Source organism: Sceloporus occidentalis, unplaced genomic scaffold (assembly GCF_023333645.1).
Source record: "Sceloporus occidentalis isolate IW3139 unplaced genomic scaffold, rSceOcc1.0.p SCAF_22, whole genome shotgun sequence".
Lineage (NCBI taxonomy): Eukaryota > Metazoa > Chordata > Lepidosauria > Squamata > Phrynosomatidae > Sceloporus > Sceloporus occidentalis.
In genome coordinates, this window is record NW_028317002.1 from 3,942,735 (window position 1) to 3,965,099 (window position 22,365).

General features: G+C 38.3%; 1 protein-coding gene across 1 annotated transcript in view; it reads left to right on the forward strand.

The window, feature by feature from the left end:
• LOC149300903 (sphingosine-1-phosphate transporter SPNS2-like) overlaps positions 1–22,365 on the forward strand; it is an 86,667-nt gene that overhangs the window by 46,046 nt on the left and 18,256 nt on the right. The window contains exons 3-7 of the mRNA XM_089484472.1: positions 12,548–12,684; positions 17,110–17,261; positions 18,435–18,501; positions 20,493–20,623; positions 21,961–22,113. Of these exons, the coding sequence (XP_089340598.1) occupies positions 12,548–12,684; positions 17,110–17,261; positions 18,435–18,501; positions 20,493–20,623; positions 21,961–22,113 (640 nt within the window). The remainder of the gene's footprint in view (positions 1–12,547; positions 12,685–17,109; positions 17,262–18,434; positions 18,502–20,492; positions 20,624–21,960; positions 22,114–22,365) is intronic.

The following is a 22,365-nucleotide window of genomic DNA, read 5'->3' on the forward strand; positions in this document are numbered from 1 at the left end:
CTGCTAACTGCTGGGAGAATCCCTGGTAGCGGCTCTGGAGGTCGAGCTCTGCATATATGAGACCCCTCAATTCGTCTTCCCACTCCGGCAACGGGTTCTCCCCCAGGAGTGGAACTCGTATATCCCACATTGTCCAGTACTGTGCCCAGTACGTTTCAAAGTGGGGATGGGAGAAATCATCCCTCCAGTCTGCAGGCGCAGACTCTAACTGCCATTGCTGGTGTTCCAGCTCACACACCTCGGCTGTAACCCGGTCTGTCTCATCCTCTGGTTCTCGGAAGGGTTGGATATCCTGGTATGATATTTTGGTGTTCTGTTCCCCTAGTCTGGGAGATACAGACTCACTCTGGCTCAGTTCCTGGTGACACATTTTAATCACCGCCGTCACTTGCTCCGATGTAGCCCCTCCTGGGTACAGGGATAAGTGCCATAGAATGTTCTTTTGTAGAGCACTCAGTCCGAGGCTCTCCTCTGGGGCATCCTGGTGCCGGTCCATCTCTCTGCAGTCCGCAATCAGAGTAGCCTTTCCTTTGCTACAAACCTCCAGGAGCTCTCTTGGTGTCTCTCATCTGCAATCCCAGTCGGTGGTTTGGATTTCACCCAAGTCGTGGGATTCATCCCACCGCTGCCACCAATGTTGCAGGGTCACCGTACCCAAGGCTGGGTACCCCTGTTTGAGGGCTGAGGAATCACCAGTCAGTCCCTCATACGGATAGCACTCAGCTATCCACGGATCATCCAGACCACCATTCGTAGTAAACCAAGAAGAACTCTCTTTATTACAAACACACAGAATTTATATACAATCTCAATGCAATGTGTACCGAACCCAACCCCCAATCCCATCAGCCACATCCCATCACAAATCCCATCAGTATACAGGGGATGTATCAGGTGAGGGGATCACAGAATACAATGGGTTCCCCCACCTGTGTTATCCCCCCTGTAGTGCGGGTGCCGGCTGGGCAGACAGGGCTGTGTTGGCTGATTAAGAGCCCCAGCCAGATTATAGGATTGTCTCCTTGAAGGCTGGAGCTGAAGCCACATCAGTCTCTGGGCTGGTTACACAATAATATACAATATAATATATTACCGGGTCACAGTATACGGAACCGGACACAAAAGTGCTCCGTGACCCGGCTAAACTTCATATGACACATGAGCCAGCTAGCCTGGCCCTGTCACAGGCGCCAGAGCGGCTTTAACCCCGTTTTAACCCCTTAACCGGGGAAAACGAAGAAAACCCGAACACGAAGAATGTCCGCGAATATTCGCCCGAAGAGAAGACAGGACCACGCGAATATTCGCGGAATACGAAGTTTGGTTTTTTTTGCTGAAGACGCGCACGAAGACGAACACGAAGAGCCCCCTGGTGCCCAAGTCTAATCTAAATAGACATTATGCAGGGCCAACTCAGTCCTGCTTGTAAAAGACGCTCACTGGGGATGGCCTTTATACTTTATCTGGTTCTTTATATGGCTGTTAAGATCGTATATGGTCAGAATAAAGAATATTCTCCATATGTATATTTCCTTTGCAATCAATTGTATCTGTCCGTCCTTCATGAATATTTCATTGGTTGGAGATTAGGTAACTAGTCCAACTTTGCAGTTTATAATATTCATTGTATTGCTGGAGTGAACATTTTGCTTGCTTTAAACTAAATTTTGCATGGCTTCTTGCTTCAATCTCCTTTTTGGTTGGAAGGTTGTTATATACATAAAACATTGTTTCTTAGTCTAGTTCAATTTCATTGCATGTGTATAAGCAGGTAGATAGCATCATACATCATTATTATTTCTCAGATTATTTTGCAATTGATACCCAGCTGGTGATCTTTGCGCCATCTTGAATTTCTCTAACAAGATCCGGAAGAAGGCCTTTTTACATTTAAATTACCTTTCAAGTTATATATATCTGGAATTTCAACCCAAAAATGTGGAAAAAAATTTGTCCAAAGATTTGTAGACCAGCTGTTGGATGTCCAATCCTGATGTTGTTAAGAATAAAGAGAGGATGTTAGTAAGCCTCAAATGTTCATGTTGTGCTTTACTGTCCTCCATACAATAGCTGTGTGTCTTAGTATGTGTGTATATAAACACCCATGACCATAAGCAAGTTGCTTGCAAACCAGTGATGCGGAAATACCAAGCAGAGCCTCCTGTCCGAAGGAATATATGTTTTAATATTCATTGCTAATTATTAATGAGAGGTTTTCTGTTTGCATTAGGAATAAAACCTTGTCTCATTGCTGTCAGTTTTAATCAGACAGGGTCTGGGTTAAATCCATCTAATTGTATGAGCTGCACTGTACAGCATCCACATTGTGGGCACGTCAGATACGCAAACCTGAGATTTGCTATAATAATCCCCAAGAAGCTGTGGCAGCGCTCATATTTTAATTATATTTCAGGAAACACTTGGGAGCTACAGTTTGGTTGGTTTGATTCATTCAGCTTCAGTTCCTGCCAAGAAAAGACATCTGCTGACATATTTGCCTGCACTCCGTCAACAAGCAATTACTTAAATGGCAAAATGTACTCAACAATCTAAAAAATGGCTCTCTTTGCTGCTACAATTAGACTGACCCGCTATAATCTGTATAATATTAGTATAAGATTTTTGTGAATGTTGCAAAACTGACAAGCATTGCTAAGTGTGTGTGTATGTATATGTGTATGTATATGTGTGAGTGTGTGTATATATATATATATATATATATATATATACACACATACACATACACACACACAGTATACCTCCCCTACAACATTTGGCCTATACATTTGCTTAGATGTCTGCAGATCAGACCCCTCCTAGATGCACCAGAGGAATTCAGAGGTGCACCCTGTATCTTTCTCTGGACTGATATTACCTATGTTAATATAAGACTTGTCACCTAGACAACAAGCCAGATATAGAGGTGCTGAAAGTAGACCATGTATTCTTAAATTATGGAAATGTGAGTTATTGCATCACCTGATTTGTTTACAAAAAAAAGCTTAAAAGCCCCATGGAAACCCAATTATCTTGATCCATAATTCTATTGGTGATATGTTATCAATCATAGCTCCAGTAAACTTTTAATAACCGGTCTTGAGCAGATTGGCAGGTTTTTTTTTCGTTATATTGCAGAAGATTTGCTACTATATTGTTCACTCATTGTGCTGCTAAAAGCCTATGTGTAGATAATGTTGTAGAAACTGTAACAAGGAGGAGGAAAGCTGATCCTCCCGAGATACCCGTTACTTACCTACACATTTTCACACCCAGACATTGTTTCTGCTGTCTCCATTTCCCACCGGGCTATGGAGTCTGCTAGGGTTTGGCTACATGATGTGGGGGTTTTTTTGTTTGTTTTTTATACCATATTGATGTAATCTATTGTGTTGTCCTTCACAAGTGTCTCATTAGATAGCTCATCCAAGTCTTGCATTTCTCTGACATTTGACCCAACCTGTGTAGCCATACATGCAAATATAATTATACTCCTCGCAATATGATTCCTGGAAGAGAAAGCCAAAGGTCTCTTTTGTAAGTAAAAACTACTAAGTGATTAAAAATAACAATTCCTCTGCATGTACACACTAGATCTGTCTTTTCACATTATACATTCTGCATATATTGTGCCAGTATATTGAATATGACTGCCATCGAGGACATTAAAGCTATGGGATTGGGATTTTTTGGTTTTGTCTGATTGCTTTAAGCTGATGACAGGCAAAAAAAACATTAGTCGGACAAACTGCAAAGTGAAATGGCCTTGTTCTGATATGGAACAAGTTGATAAAGGAAAGACGTCTCTATGGCTCCAAGTATGTAAAGTATTAGTCATAATGTCTGACCAACAGAGCTGGAAGGTAAAAAGTATAATAAAACTGTACAAAGAATCTTTATTAAATATTTAACCTCTTAAATGCTTATTGAAATTGTGCTCGGAGGAAGAGAAAGCAGGACAGCATTCCTGGAGGGCATATTTACTTATAAGTTTACTCAAGTGTTCCTATGTACTATGACTCTCATGACGATCATCCAGCCAAAAGTGCCCCAATACCACCTGTATTTAGAAACCAGCTTGTAGTTGTATTGCTACTTATTTGAGATAAATCATTCTGACTCTCTGTTCCGATCAGCACCAGGGACAGCAGATGTGTGTAAATCACTACAACAGAAGCTGGGTCACCTGTAGTGAATGGGTTAACCATTATTTGTATGTCAGTGCAGTTTGCAACACATTCTGTCACCCCCGTCCACCCAAATGGTTAAAGTAACCACTGGAAGAGCCTGAAACAATCGTAGGAACAAAAGGCATGTTTTTAAAGATGTTAGTACTGCTTCTTGTAAACGGTCCAAACCATAACGCACATAAAAAAAGACGATGGTTCTGGCAGTTGTGTATGTTTCCAGTAAGTTAAATGGCTTCCTTTTAAAGAACCAGGAAGCTCTGATATATCCGGTGGTGTTCCCGATTAGTCCCTTAAAGCAGCGTTGTTCATTCTTTACCACATGGGCTGGATAATTTTCTTGGTGCCTGGAAAATATTTGGTTTTATTATATTCTAATATATATATAAGACTTAGACAGCCCTCAGGCTTCAAGTATACACTTCATCCATTAAACTTTATTATGTTTTCTATACATATAACTTTACATAGAATGACATATTCTTTCATGGCATTGTACTTGTATGGATGGCTGGCGTGACCAACGCTGACCTAGTCATGCTCTAGGAAGCTACAGTAGATGTATTTTGGTCAGAAAATGTGATGTACATGATTGTAAATAGTGCGCCATTTCAGTGTGTCAAATATACTATTAGCACATACATGTTTGTTTAATAAGATGTAGCGGTGTATAAAAAATGGTTCTTGTAAAGGTTTTGACAAGCGGTCCTATCATTAAGGTGACCCATGGAATGGTGCAGCAGTTCATTCAGCAGGAATTGGTTGCTATGGCGATAAGATGTGCTTGTACAGACACTCGAGACACACATGCACATAGCCCCGTACACTTGTTATTGGTCGAGAGCGAATACTGTCTAGGAGGCAACATAGTACAATATTTTGTCTTCTTCTAAAATTGTGCATTGGTGTTTATTGCGTTGATTGGTCCTATTTTGTGTTTTTATTTCTACACACAAAAGCAGCTGCCTCCTGTATAAGGGGATATTTTGAATCTAAACATAGTATGTTAGCTAATACACCTGTTACTGAGTGTGATTCATCAGTAAAGACCGGTATTTCTTAATGGCTTCCTTCTATGGGGAAATATATTATTGATTGCTAAGAAAGGCAGGGATCATCAATCAGAAATCTTTTAAATAGAGGTATGTAATGTTAGTAATGTTAATGAGCTGAAGATTAGGCTTCTCTGTCTGGATGGTAACATCACTGGCATCTTGGCATTTCCTAGGCGGGTTTTCAAATGTTTTCACAGTAAAGGAAAAATGATACCTAAATTACATAACTATACATTTAATTGTGTAGTTAAAATGATCAGGTCAGGATTGATCATAGTATAATGCTACTTATTCATTGTAAGGCTTTGTTGAAATAAATGAGACATAACCAGCTTTACAGGTGGGTTTGATTCTTCTAAGCCACAAATGACTAGTATTGTTCCTTACACAGGAACGCCAGTGAATGGAAGTGAAGGTCATTATAGAAGACCATCCCATGTGTCATCATGTTGGGAGTGATCATCTATTTAGCAAGCAATATAATGGGAAATCAATTACCATTATTATCATAATACATACAATAGGCGATTCAGGAACTTGAAATGTGTGTGTGTCAGTTATATTCCACCTGTGCATGTCTACTGGCACTGATGAACATTTCACATCCACAAGGAGATGTTGAAAGCCAGTGCTGTAAATGGTGGCCAGGCCAACATATTTACTAGACTGGAAGCATATGATGTATCAGTTACATTATTTTATGTAGTAGATTGTAAGCAGGCCCCTCTTTACCTAATGTCTTGTCATACCATTTAAATACATACATTCAAAGAAGCACTGTGTAAATTGTGGGGGCTATGAAAGCAAAAGATAATTTAAAATAAAAGTCTCAAAAACCAGTCCTGACTTACATCTATAAGTTATGTTTATTCAGCGAGCAGAAGCCACAATTCCTGCTGTACCAAACAGACAGTGATTGAATTCTGAAGACATCCAGCGCTCGGATAACAATGTATTACCTTCTAGACGACTAAAGAGAAGCTAGTTGTGAAATAGCCATGCTGAGCCTGCCTTCTCATTATATGAAAAGGAATCTGACATGTGCAGTGCAGATGGATATAGTTCCCCACCCAGTCATTTTAGGATTTCCTAAAATTTTGTAATTTTATTTATTTTTTAAAAAACCTTTTAAATATAAAAGTATATTGTTACTCGTTGGCTTCGGAAAATCTAGGAAAGCGCAGTGGTGCATGGAGTAGGAATATAGGGATGAAGGTCACATTGTAAATTTAAAAATTTCTGACTTGGGCTCCACTCTGATCCTTTCTCCCCAATTGTTACTGAATTGTAGGGAGTGCAGCATTTATCTACCAGTTGACCGCATACAAATTATTTCGCAGAAGTAGAATGGGACATTTCCATTAAAAACTGATGATGTAAGCCAATGCAGCTTTTTTATGAAAAGGGATATCGCATGTGATTTTAGGTATGCCGTTTTATATATTTGTGTAAATGTTTTATTGGCACAGGATCCTGTCACCAGGGTGTGGTGAGTTTCTGCTCATGAACAGATATCACTCGCTTCGCCGTGCACTTAATAGATTACCGGACATCACAGGGTGTGGGACTCGCAGCTCATTTCCTGCTTGTTTCATCACTACCATCACACTGTTCAATTCACTTCAGAGGCCATTATTAAATTTGCCTTAGACTGCAGGATTCATTTGACTGGTCATTCTGTCCATTCATGTATTCTCTATGCCTTGCGGATAGATAGGGAAATATGCTAATGACCTCAAGATACCTCAGTCATTTGTTACTCTTTATGTCTACTTGGATGGAATAATGTGTGTTGGCATGGGCGTAGGAGCCCCTAAAAATCTGGGGGGGACAGCATTTTCCCCCATCAGATCCCCACTTTCTCACACTATCTACCCCCTCTCCCCCTCTCACACTTTCTTACTATCTACCCCCCTCCCTACCCTCCCTTCTCACACTATCTACCCTCTCCCTGCCCCCCTTCTCACTAGCTACCCTCTCCCTACCCTCCCTTCTCACTAGCTACCCTCTCCCTATCGCCCCCTTCTCACTAGCTACCCTCTCCCTACCCCCCTTCTCACTAGCTACCCTCTCCCCACCCCCCTTCTCTTTAGCTACCCTCTACCTACCCCCCCTTCTCACTGTCTACCCCAGGGGTGTCCAAGTTTTTTCTGCAGTGGGCCACTTCATCAGAATTGTATACGTGCGGGGGCCGCACACTTATTTTTCACTGTGAGAAAATATGGCCTTTAACAAAATATGCAGATTAAAATAAAGTAAATCACACAAAACCTTTACTTTTCCTCTCAATGATTTCTGGGCCTAGAAAGTTTTGTGACTACAAATTCAGGACTCAGGATAATTAAAAATGAAATAGTTCTATTTATTCTAGGGATGCACCAAAATGAAAATTCTGGACCAAAACATTCATGGTTCACTTAGCCAAAACCGAAAATGACCCCCCACCTTTAAAAATAATAATAAAAACTCAAATTTTTAATAAAAGTAGGTAACACACCACAATTGGACAAAAAAAAATTAGCAATATGACTTGGCATGATAGGAGTGTGATTGCTAACAGCAATCACAGTCCCATCATGCTTAGGTTCCAGCACTTACAAATCCACAAATCCATAAATCCATGCTATCACACACACACTCATTCATTCATATACTCATTCATTCACAGATTCATTCCCTCAATCATGCATACTCATTCAAACACCCTCCCCACCCCCTTACCTGCACTGCAGCTCCTCGATGCCGCTCACAGGCTTCAGCAGAGGGCACGGCCTCCCTCTGCGTTCTCTAGTACTGCATAGAGGAAGCAGGATGTGATGTGATGTCACGTGAACTCTGCTGGGTTCCGGTTCCTCTGTGCAGTACAGAAGACCCTCCCACAGATAAGTAGCAGGGCTCTTGTTGTAGCAAGGCTCGAGGTGCGGACCACGTAAGATCGGTTGCCCTGGCTGCCGATCTTACGCGGGCCGCACCTCGAGGTCTTGCGGGCCGCATTTGCGGCGTTTCTATTGGGGGGGTGGTTTCCTACGGCCCTGGGGGGGTAGAAGTCCTGGGTCAAAATGGGGCATGTGGCGAAAGGAGGACCTGCCTTCCTGGGATGATCTGATGATAAGCATTTGGGCTAGTGCCTTCTTTATCCATTGTTCATATCACAACTGGAATTGTCTGACTGCCCATCTCAATAAGGGGTCCATTATTCTCATCGTCACCCTTCAAAGCAGGCTCTGCAAACATCCCCGTGTGTAAAATATATATTATAGTTTATAGGTTTTTTTGTGCTTTTAGATGAGAAGGAAACGTCTCAAAGCCCCTCATGTATGTTCCAAGAAAGATTAAATCTCTTACACTGCAGCCTATCGATTTCTAGTTACACCCTTAAACAGCTGGAAAATCTGCATGCCTTTAAGAATATTGGGGCGACGTGTTTCTTCTTTTTGGCAAGTAATCCTTTGAACCAAGATAGGAACATAGGTCACTGACAATGACACAAACAGCGCAAGAGTAAATGTTTATGTCTGTAGCTCCCTAGCACCAGCATGTTATATAAATGGCCATGATTGTTTAAGTTTTGCCAACTTATACACATAGTCCTTAGTCTCAATCCCCTTCCATATTTGGGGGGTATGTGCTAATTTATTTTAACTTAATTACATATTATTTATAATTAATAAACTTATATGTGTGTGTATGTTTATATAAATAATATATAACATAGTATATAATACATTTATATGAGGGTAAATTGTAAGGATGTGCATTAGATATCAGGATCAGGATATCCTCAGGGTGTGTATTGAGAATACATATTAAAAAGACAGAGCTTAGAGGGCATAAATTCACCAAGTTTAAACCACCCGCCTCTTTGTCTGTTACCTTATTTTATTTTATGTGAGAACTGTTTATTTTTTTGTCTTTTAGCCAAAAAATTGTGTGTACTCCATACAAAAAAATCCCAAATTATTTATCTACTAACATGTCGATTTATAGAAACTTAGGCTTTGAAGGCAGATAAGAACCATTTGGTCCAACTAGTAGGCTGTCCATTTTTTCCTGATGCAAAGAATCAGATATATATACTAATATATATATTGGAAGCTGTTTAAATCTACATAATAGATTTTGTTTTTCTTCAAGTGAATTTAGTTTGGAAAAAACAACCATTATATCAAGTTTCAAATTTGGAAGTCCTCAAAATTAAATTAATTTGTTCAAACACCATTATCGCTTGCTTTGTGATGTGTAGTTCATTAACAATGTACTATAGCGGTGTCAATTTGTATGATACCGGTACTGCACAAATATAATACATCCTTTGTTTCAAGAAGAGCCTGTGGGTTAAATGTCAGTGTTATCGCTGTCTAAACGGTGAACCACTGTTTATCTCTATTATTGTCAAGGCAGTTATACAAGATGGTTGGGTTTTGTGATCAGCAGGATACGTATAACAAAACAAAAAATAAAATAAAAGATAATTGTCATAGGGGTTCACCGGCTAGACCGCTTGGGTCTAATAGAGTACAGAAGTGACTGCAGCTACATGTACTTTCACATATGATATGTGACAGGAGACAATCATTCATATGTTCAAGTTCTTAGAAACAATACTGCACAGACCTTATACTGAAACTGGAAAGAAAAATGGCATTCTAGGTGTACTTTTTTGTTTTTTCAAACAAAATATTGTAAAGTTATTTTTAAGATTCCATTGTAATATGCAATTATTTACATAAAAATGGAGTCTGGTGTTTTATAGAGGTCGCTGACCTAGGCAGTACCACTGGAGTCACTCTGATCTAGAGGGTCCTACTCTTCTGCATATCTATTTCATTGAAAAATATACTACAGGGCTCTGCAAAGATCTCCACAATATGAACTGTTTGGTTTTAAGGGGAGATATTTTATTTCAGAACCTCAAATGTCTAGGGATGCCAATGATCCAACAGTCTAAGGAGACGTAAAACTACAAATTTACTCATTTTGTATCCGATTGGTCCAAAATAAGTCATGATACACCAGTAGATAACTTCAGGCTATCATAAAAAGAATAAAGTTAAACTTTTTAAAGCAACACTCCAGCTATCATAATGCATATGTTTTGAATCAGCTAAATACACATCCGTGTCTGTGTGTGTGTGTAAAGTGCTCCCATTGGTTTTGATGGGAGCACTTTCCTGTCACTGATTGGCTGCTTAAAAGTGCCAATCAGTGGCGAGAATAGTAGGACCAGGACGGAGGAGGGCAGCTGCTACAAGACTGCAATTAGGTGGTTTTTTTTTAGAATGCATATTAAAGGACCCCCATAGTGCTTTAATATGTATTCTTCTACAGTGGAGGTGTTGGAAACATTAAACTGTCCCTTTCAGGGTTAAAAAAAAACCTGCAGCTTTGCACAAATAAACTTGAAGCATTGTTAACTTAAATTATGAAAATTAACTTTTTTTAGTTAAAAGTTGGATCAGGCAATATCTCTAAATACAGTTTACCTTGGACTTGATTCAGCAGTATATGGTTATATGGTGCTGTAGGAGTGATGCAGAGACAGCACTGCCTTGTATAAGGCTTTCAGTTCACGTTGTGCGCCAATAACACTTATTCACTGCTTGGTATATTTCATTTAAAAGCCTTGAGGTCACAAGGAGGAGATTGAGGCAAAGTATTAATACTAAATCTAGAGCAATGATTCGTGAGTGTTTAATTAACTGTAAGTGTAGCACCTGTACACTTAACTGTCTGTTCTCCTTTTTCACATTTGTTCCTCAAATATTTAGAATTTGTTACCAAGGCAACATTTTTTTTTTTTTTTTTGGTAAAATACAAATTACCGGTACTCTCGTCTGAAAGAAAACTATTTGCTAATTATACAGTTGGTTACTGGTATAACATACCCTTTATTTACTTCGTATGTTCCTGTTACTTTCATTTTGATTATCGGCATAGATTGAAACGCACAACCTTCAAACATTTTTACACAAATACTATATTTTATCTTCTGAGGTTCTTAAAGCTTATGTAACCCCTACAGGTATTACCTTATGACTAAAAACTCTTGAATATGAGAGGAGCCTATTTGTGCGTTTGTGGTAATAATGGGCTACAGAGTCCGCCTAAAACTAAGTCGTTTCTGAAGACAGAAAAGGTCTAGGTTATGTGTGGAAAATCACTCATTAACACATCATACGTTGTCCATTCTGGCCCCTAATTGGTATTGGGCTCCCCCTTACGTGTGTACGAGTAGGGTGAATTTTTGTTTGCCAAATTTACATATGATCATCCTCTTAAACACTTTTGTTGGAGCTGGAGCTTCATTTCTCTCAGGTCTCCAAAAATCCTGGTAATCCTGAAAACTGGTAATAAACATTTCCAAAATTAGATCTCTGAGGCCTATAACAGCGTAAAGCCAGCCACTCTATGACGCGTGGGCCTCATCCTTAGAGAAAAAAACAGCAATGAAACTTTTTTTTTTTTTTTTATATATTCATGAATCCTAGTTTTGAAACACTGATGGAAATATATATTTTTTGTAATCACATTTAATGGGCAGGTATTAGAGACCTAAGATAACAGGTTTTTAACAAGCACTTGAACGCTAACCTTGTAATTAAACATGGTTTCATGCCACATCTCCCCAAACTTCAAGGATTTGGCTTACTTTCAATTAATGCTTTGCCATCTGTTTTGTGTTTTTGTAAATTAACGTTACCATGAGAGGAGAGCACTATGGTCTAGACATTACTGTTCTGCACTTTATAATACATGGTACTTACACCTTTGAACACCATACTAGTTCCTTTTATTTTGTCTGAAAAGTAATTTGTACATACAAACAAGTGTTATTGAAGTATGAATGGTATATATAATATAACGTAACTGTAGAAAAGGGTTTTCAACAAAATATTTTTACTGCTCAATAACCAAGATTTTAAAATGTTTCCTTCAACGTAGCCCAAAATTCTGTCATTTTTTTAATTTTTAATCTCTCAACTGCCAGAAGCAGTGGCGGGGTATGGTAGCTATAGTTCACTAGACCATATAGAATTAGACATCAGGAACAGATCTGGATTAAAAATAGTTACACATATTGGAGAATGTGTGCTATTCAAAAATTCATTATTTCAAAAATGCCAATAGGTAGAAGATTACACAAATAATTATTTTCTTTCCTGGTTCACACTAGTTATTCGTGCTCTGTATCATACATGTGATATTTAAATGATAAGTATATGGTCTCACGTAATGGCAAATGATGAATGTTCTAGGCTGGTCAAAAATAACACCACTCACTAATTTCCCTTTACTTTTGTTTTGTAGTTTTCATCTGTAGCTTTATGATAGCTGCACCGATCTTTGGTTATTTAGGAGATCGATTTAACAGAAAAGTGATTCTGAGTTGTGGAATATTCTTCTGGTCAATTATCACTTTCTCAAGTTCCTTCATCCCAAAACAGGTAAGATCCCATTGAGCGTTGAGATACTTAATTTCTATATGAATATATCTGTGTTACTTGTCTATTAACTTACCTTATCTAGATAGCAAACATAACTGCATTTTTAAATCAAATCAATCATTTCACTAGTGTTGCTTTATATTTTTTGCGCATCCAAAGCACAAAAAAGTGATTTGTGTTACAAATCACTGGATTCCCTGTATTTGCAGAATCAGCTTTTAGCGTTATGTATAAAATCGATACGTCTATCTCAAATGTTGTTGGATTTTTTACATTTAACCTAATATTATGCAATCATGGGATTGTTCAGATAAAGGATTGAAATTCCAGCGGCCGGATTGCACACATGCTTACAGTGCCATATTTTTGAGGGTGCAGATGACCCAGGAACTCTCAAGGGCAGGCTACTCAGAGCTCTCGCACTTCTGAAGGGGTGGCTTGGTCAAGACGTGGGTCATGCTAGTCTTTCAAGGAGCATGGTTAGTCATGTGAAGAATGGGCTCATTGCAGACAATGGAGGGGCTAGCCCCAGCTAGCATTAAATTTGACTGGGTGGGATAGGGCAATTGGGTGGGGAGTGGGCATCTGTAAATGCCACAACCCCAAGGAAAGACAGAAGTGTCTAATGCTTCACTAACGGGCTCCGGGTCTAATTCAGAGAGGTCCCGGGTGGAAAAAAGTGCAGGAGGAGGTTGGGCTCACCTAGTGACATATAGAATTTAGGTTAAACACCATTATCAAACATAATGAACATTATACCCCTATTCACCAATGGTGATCCCAAAGATCCCTTTCCCAGTTGTTTTAGAAATATTTTTAAAGCTGGTGTTTGGGTTTTTTTTACTCAACCTGAAAAGAAAATTAAATCCGACAAACAGTATTTTAAAAACCGTATGACAGCTCAGCAGGGTGCTAACCCCTTGATAAAACAACACTTAAACTCTTTTTAGAATGATCAATGACGCATGGAAGCATACATGCAAAAATTTATTATTACCTGGTTAGGGCACATTCTTTGAAACTAATAACCTTCTAGCCGAACAAATGTACTTTCAACTTCTAAAGCATGCATATTGCATAGGTGCAGTTTAGCCGAACTCAGCCTAGCAGCATCCGAATCTCTTAATTACTGTGCATTATAAAAGCTTTATTATAGCAAAAGCTCAGACGTCTAGTTTCAACCTGTCAGTTTCTCTCTAAAGTTAATTATGACATAAGAGCTTCAGAGAATTTCGAGCTATACAAAGCAGAAATGTGAGAGGTGTCACATTCCTGTTGCGATTACTAAAAAATTTCAATGTCACCGACAGTTTCTCTCTGGCGGTGTTTTAATGTACTGAGTTACGTTCCTGAGGCGTCATTACTGCTACACCCAATTCAGGTCTTTAATTTGTAAGTTACCTAAAATTCCCTTTAGAAGGTATTGTTCCACCTAGACAAGACTTTGCTTACTAATTACTATGGCACACTTAATGTTTGTTATTTTATCTTTAGCTTAGAGGTTTTAGACACACATTTGAGAAGCAATATAATGAAGCCCTCAATCATTGTGTTTGATGCTAGAATGAATAATTACCTTATCAAATAAACATGGAACAGTGTGATGAGTTCTTATAAACTGTACCTGCCGTAAAGCAATATGGCATGGTTTGTGTGTGTATTTCATGACAATTTGAACAATCTTGCCTTGGCGTTCACCCACAATTGATTGTTATTTTTTTTGATTCACATAAATTTAGAAAAAAATAAAGTACTTTTGATAACTCTAGTAATTTAAACACAAAATGTGTGCTCTGCTCTAAAGGCATAGGACGTAAAATCAGAGATCCGGACTTATCAAAGGACATTGTGCTGAAGCTGATTGGTAACTTTAAAGGTGCCGTTCCACCTAGACCATACATGGGATCTGCTTTGGGTTTGACCTAGAGTCTCTGGGTGAAGCCCTGCTTCTCCTGGTGTCTTTGTCAGTATCTTCATTCTCTAGACATGGAAGCAGCACTTGAACTAGCCCTTTCCTTTATATGTGGGTAGCCCTGACCCTTTATGAAGCCATTCTCACAGAAGGAGTGCTCTGAGTAGCCTTTCTAGGTGTAAGGCACAAAACCTGTATTGCCCTCTCCAGGATGTTAAGCAAATAAACCTTGGCAGATATGTTATTTTATTCTTTAATTTGAAGATTTGATTGCATACAAACAACATTGGAACTTGATATTTCATTAAACATTATGTGAAACAAATTATGGTAACCTTTTTTAGTAATTATTGCTATTAAGAGTTTAGGAAGCACTTGAATTCATGTTTCTAATGGCGCATTTAGTTATAAAAGTATTGAAACCTTATTACAAAAGCAACTGAAACCCCCCGACATCAGTGGACAGCCCTGGCCCCATCCTGCAAGGGAAGAGCCCTAGAGCCCAGAGGTTCCCAGGTATGGTCATATCTCAGCATTGGGTTGAAGGGTCCTGCTGACTTTGATTCTGTGTCTTTCGTGGTAATCACCTAATCTACCTTGGTTCAGCACTTTATGATGACAACAGTACTTAGAAAATAAAGGTTTCCCAGGATACTAAATGTGTTAATGTTCTCCAAAAAAGGTGAAGCTTTTTTAACCCCTTAAGGACAATGGGCGGTCCCTAAACCCATTGAAAACAATGCATTTTGAGCCCGTACATGTACGGGCTTTGTCATTAAGTGGTTAACAGTGTCTACAAAGCCAGAGGCTGTTCTAATGAATCTATTTTTTTATATTTTCAATACAGTAATTTACACTCCTTCTTTAAGATCCTCACACCCCAGAAATGGCATGGAATACACACATGATATCTTATTTTTCATTCATTGTGAACATTCTCTGACTACATTCCTCTAAACTTCCCAGTTTAATATCCACATTTAGTTGAACCTTTTCAGCTGAATAGCATTAGCACAAATCAGCAGGTTTTAACACTGTATTCATTCATGTGAGCGTCACTTAAGTAGTAATCTTAGAAACATGGAAAAAAACAAAACTGATTACATCATAAAGCTTTTTATATAACACAGAATATATCTGGAGAATAATTACATCACATTGAAAACAAGATTCCCACTAAGTTGGGGTATACCATCTATTATAAAAATCATATACTATGTATTTCTTGTAAACAGAGTATTAGAAATGTCCCTTCACAACTCCCTATTTAGTGAATCAAGCCCCTTCAGAATTCCACCGCCATGTTTATCTAATGTGTAAGGCATGTTTAGGAGCTTCTGCGTGTCCATTTCAACATTTTGTATGGTCCTCTCCAAGTTAGTAGGTTATGTAAGGGCTGATTTATATAAACACTGTTCAAGATGCTGGGGACTGCGGCGTGATTAGAAACCTGCTACTCAGCAGCAAAGAAACTTAAGACATCACTGGAGACTCTGAGTAGTTGAGTAACTCCAAATAAAGTTTTATTTTTCAATCTTCAGAAAAACAAATCACCAGATCAGCTTAAATTTTTTTATTATTATTTTAAATCCCACAGTAGAATGCCACGGGTAGTTATGTTTGAACGCGTAGTAAACATTCCATACGGTACCTAGTTAGAAAGCACTTGTTAATAATATATACTATGTATTATTTATAGCACATTCCCTCTTCACAATCCTGGTCTGGATGGAAGTATATCAAAATATGCATTGTTATTAACTAGAAATGAAGCGGCACAACCTAGGCTAGATTAACGTAGGGGCTGAGATTCTTCCACTTTTTTTAAATGATGCTCCTTAACAATAGGAGGATTTATAGATCTTCTTAGCAAAAATGGATCTTGGGTATCCACCATTCTCCATGTTTGTTTTTGTTTGCCCCATGTGCCCAATTTTATGTCCATGTTTCTGGTAAACCTAAAGGCTTTCTTGTTGGCCTCTCTTTCAATAAGATCCAGAACTATAGTTATATTATTGAAGAATATTTTGGTAATTTTAATACATGTTTTTGCAGGAAGAATTAAATAACCCTTTGGTATTAATACAGCACCCTATGGAAGTAATAGAAAGCCGATGTGCAAGGATTATGTGCGGAACACATTGCATGCATGAATACATTTTATATGATTAAGTACTTTTTTTGCGTTTTTGCAGCTAGCAGCTTTTTTTAAATGTGCGACATATCTTATGTAAAAAATGAAATATTGCTAATCTTGAGAAACGAGATATAGAATGTACTGCTATCATGTACTCTCTATTAATAATACTTTTGGAATTGATCTTTCATACTTTTAGGCACCAATGTTGCTGATTATATATGTATGTATGTGTGATATATATATATATATATATATATATATATATGTAAATTATTATTTTTTTACAATACACAGCATTCCAGAAAATTGTGTGTTTTAACCCTTTTTGAGACATGTTCTGCCTTTTTGTTTATCATTTTCTTTCCCTCCTTAGTACTTTTGGCTCCTGGTACTCTCTCGAGGGTTAGTGGGCATTGGAGAAGCAAGTTACTCCACCATCGCTCCCACCATTATCGGGGACTTGTTTACGAAGAACACCCGCACACTCATGCTGTCTGTCTTCTACTTCGCCATACCACTCGGAAGGTACTTTTTACAACATAAGCTTACACTACTTTCTGTGGGGCTGATAAGATGTCCTCACTAATAGTGAAAGTGGCCAGTTATCTGGTCCCTACAGCTCATTGTTCCCCTTAATTGGAATGAACATTAGAAATAATAAATGTTCATAGCCTGAAAAGTGCAGGTTGGATGAACCAGTAACCATCTTCCAAGGAAGAAGCTAGAGCAGTCATATAACATTTTGTATGAAATACTGCTAAAACATTTCAGATGTGTCAAACTGTAGACATGCAGTGATAATTCTCACATTAGGGGTGCTAAACATTTAAAAAGGGATAGCTAAATCTAAACAGTAATTTCCTTAAACACATAGGGCTAAATACTAGATATATGTTAACATTTTGAGTGCCAAGCCTTAGACACAGTATACTAAATGATTAAGAATCTTTCAATCTCTGGCATGGGGTGTAATCAAGTAAATTAAGATGGTAATTTGATACACACTTTTTTATGTTAGGAGGTATACATTTTACATACACTATTTTCTGTACGTAGCAGCTGGGTCTGAATAGACAGTTTTCAGCACTGTCTTACACCTGTTAATATGTGTCTCAATTAAAATGTATTAAGCTACTTATTTTCAGTCAAGGATACCAAGAGTTCCTTGAGGAATGGGGTTGTGCACCTGTGCTTTATAGGTTACCCAGATTAGCGTGACTCTCCTGATAACGCAATTAAGATGCTCATTGCTCTGTTCCCTCATGTGCCCTGGTAGGATTCCTTTAGAATAGTTGACCTCCGTGCTTGGAGGTTACAGACTGTATGGCGCACAAAAAATGGGCTTTTTGCAGACTACTTCCTGGTGAGAATTGGCACTGTGACTTATAAACATGTGCAAATCACTCCACCGCCAACTAGCCTGAATTAAATCTTCTACTTGGCAGGAGTAAACGTCAATATAGCGCAAATGGAATTATGGCTGTTAACCTTTTCCTTTACAATATGTGAAGCTTTCCCCTTTTGCTGGTCATAGTGTTCATCGTTGGTTCACGTTACTCAATTTGGTCAATTCATTATAAATATTAACTATCAAATAATATGGTCAATCACTTAAAATTGTATTTAGAAAAAAGAATACAACATGCTGTCTGTGAATCATATCTAGTGATCTTAGTAATTCTTTTCCCCTGTTTATAGTGGTTTAGGATACATCATTGGTTCGAGCGTTAAGCAAGTAGCAGGGGACTGGCGCTGGGCATTGCGGGTAAGTAATTTACATAGTACATTTTGTGGAAGAAAAAGTAACAAAAGGCAAAAAACAAACAGTAGCCATTGTGATAAATTAATCAGAGCTTAAAGGAAAATATTTTCCAGCGGCCTACCATGTGCACAGACAGGGCTGATCTATCTATCATCTATAAAGTAGAAAGACATTTAAAGAAATGATACTCATGTACCATAGAATACAGAGTTCTGCTATGATCACCTTATACAAGAACAGCTTAATATGAAAGCAGAGGGAATATAATTTGGATTTTAAAAAGACCAGTGCAAATAAAAAAAAAAAAAAATTATTTCTGTTTTTAATTTCGATAACTCTAAATTTAAAACGTTTGGGTATATTTCCATTGGTTCATCCTTTTGTGATAAATATTTGTGTGTTTACTATGACAGTCACATAGTAAGTTTCCCTGATTTGTTTTTAGTAGCAAATTTCCACTTATTTGATCGTAATCAGTGTAGCCACTGAATAGTCCTTGGTTCCAGACAAAAACATTTGCTGTCTCGATACTGTATAGTGACAGCTTCCTGCTTCACGGGAACAAAACCCTTAACTGTAATTTCCACTTGTGTTTTGGATTTGGCCTTAGACTCCGAACTTCCTATTCCTCTACACATCAGGGGCATTGTTCGTCTGGGTAAAAGTAACATTTTAGGACTTGACAGGCAGGAAGCAGGATCACAAAACTGCTCCTACACCTTTGACCTGTTTCAAGTGAGGGTCAGTTTTATCCCAAGGAACAGACTTTTAAGTTTGGGTTTATTGATGTGAAACTATTATGCCCACCAAAAAGATGTACTTCCACATTCATTTGTTGCGTTTTTTCCCCTTTCAAAGAAAACAATTGGAAAAGCATTGAAGCTATCTTTAAATAAACGCAATTCAATTCCCCAAATGCCTATTAAAGGGGACAAGCTTAGGGGAAGAAAACGCAGAAAATATTTGTAGAAATAGACTGGAATTATTTTAATACTCAGATTTGTGTGAACCTTTTTATATGCAATCAAGCAGGAATTACAAACTGGTTTTGGCAAAAGAAATAAATGTTTTTGTAGTAAACTACTTTTTTTGTGGCTGTAGTATATATTCCCCCCCCCCACTTGACACTACTAGTATTTTAGTTAAGGGTAGAATTTAATACAGCAAATTGGTGGTGGGGGCAGTATTTTGAGGACTTTAAAAAATGTTTTAATGTATTTTACCACAACTTTCCTAGTTGCATTTGCGGCAATTCCCAAAGAAAAGTGGATAAATGAAAAAATACATTATTGATTTTTAATAAACATGTTATAGCCATAAAATCCCAATATATTACCCATCTCCTCCTACTTCTATATTATAGTGGTTTGATATAACAGAGGCTCCAAAGTTTTAGAAGTGCTGTAGTGGTGGGATATCCATTGTTTCCTGTTTCTAGTGATAAATTAGGAAAGATGGGTGTCAATCTAGATGTGACCAGGTACAATCTATATATGACCTTCCTGCTTATTTCCCAGACATGTTAGATCATTTTTTTTCTTTGGAAAAGGCTGACCACAGCTCTTTTTTTTTTTTTTTTTTTTTTTTAACTGCTCCATAATTTGGGGAGGATGTTATGGTTGAGCAGCAAGAGCCAGAGATAACACCTATCTGCTCTACAAAGAAAAGTAATAACTTTGTCAGTTATATCACCAGGCAGAATGATTCATTGTGCTATGTGTCTGACCCTTTAAATACTTACATAAGAAAGGACCGACTTAATTTAGGGGTAAGGTGCTTTTCAGGGAATGCTAGGTAGCCGGGGGAAAGTGTATTTCTTTATTCCGTATATTTGAGGGACTGGTGGTACCCTTGTTTGTGCGCCACCTCATCGTTTTTGTGTGTGCTATAAACGGGGACACTTACTCATCTCTTGTTAAGGTATGACATGTCTATTCTTATTTAGTAAGGTATGGATTGATACATCCGTTAACGCACCATTTCACTCCTTGCAGGTGTCTCCGGTGCTGGGTATGATAACGGGAACGCTGTTATTAATATTTGTGCCAGCAGCCAAAAGAGGCCACGCAGATCCAAATAAACATAGGACATCTTGGGTCAATGACATGAAAGCACTTATTAAAAAGTGAGTTTAAAATATTCTATGTGAGAATGTTACTATACAACAATCCACTGTTTTTGCAATATGCCTTTTGTGGTGTACTAAACATCGATGTACAATTACCGTACTTTGTTGCCTCTTGGTATAAAAGTCCAATCTATCTGGTCCAATCCATTTTCTAAATTCCAGCCGAGTATTAAGTCTGCATACTTTTAAATGATGTTTCTGAGCATTAATTCTACACATTTATAAATGATTTGTGAATTTGCGGTTCACATGCACACAGTATTAAATCGCCAAGCTTGACATTTACTAGAAACAGCTATATTTCATAGGATGCAAATAGCTTAAGGTTGGGCAAATACTGGGAAGCTGCTGTTTCACGGAAACTATCTGTAGAAAGATTAACTACGAAGCAGCCTAGGACTCCGGACAAAGTTGGGCCATGTCATGGGCTATAGCAAAACTTACATGGCATGTATACTAAGTGTGGATTTGCTCCTCATCTGGCAACCTACCTGAAACCACCATAGAACCATTCAGCCGATTTAGTGTGATCATCTGTTCCTACTGTAAGAACCAGTCCTTGTCTTGTGTTTATGCATGTTTGGAGTTTCTTTCTGTATCAATTGCTACCACTTCTACTGGGAGGCCATCCTGTGTCTCTACCATCCTCTCAGTGAAGTAAATACTATCTGTTATAAATCTGGCTTTACAGCTCCTGCAAATCTCAGACAGCATCAAATCATTTCTGTAGGCATTTCTGAAAGCGGCTGTCATATGCTAGAGACTACAGTCTGTAAGGATCTGGTGTTTTAACTGGCATAATCCGCCGTCTCTACTCCCATGATCTCACTGGCGCCCCGACAAGAGGATGTATGAGACACTAGAGCTCAACTACAGCAAGAAGCGATGAGCTAAGAAATTACTATTAATTAGCGAATGTAATCGTTTCATTAAGAACATCATTTTCTTCTGAGTTTAGAAACATTATCAAATGATTTCTCAGCTGGTTATGGTTGGTCTTGTTCATCTTAAATGCATTGGCGTTCTGAAGTGTGTTAATGTACTTAACCCTTATCATTACTAAATAAGTCCATTTGATTTATATTGCGAAATGTTATGTATGCCGGGAAATCGGCCTATGTACACGGGCAAGGCTCTTAAATGGATCCTGGTGATACTCCGCTTGGTACACTTCAAAGTGATTAGAATGTTGGTTATTAGAGAAACCCTAAACCTCTAAGACTGTTGATATCCTGATGCCTAGCATTAGCATTTTCCTAAGATCCCATCTGATTTAATATGAAATATAAAACTGCATTACATGCTAATTGAAGTCTTTTGCCTCCTATCATCAGCCGGAGTTATGTCTTCTCTTCACTGGCAACTTCTACAGTGTCTTTTGCGACGGGGGCTTTGGGCATGTGGATTCCACTCTATCTGTACAGGGCTCAGGTGGTACAGAAAACCGTGGAACCGTGCAACTTTGGACTATGCAGCACCAAGGACAGGTACATGCAGAATAAAATACAGACACTTCAGCCAATAATTATATCAATGTTTCCCTACCTGGACCACAAGATATTTCTGATTACAAGAATTTTACCAATACATTTCCTCTCAAGCGCACTTCGTGAGCACTTGTTTAGGCAAATATTTTTTGTATGGCGGGGCATCTGGAAGAGAATGTTGAAATACAGCTTCATGAGCAGCAGTTCCACAGGAACAGAGCCATAGTATCTTACTTAGTAGCCAAAAGTTAA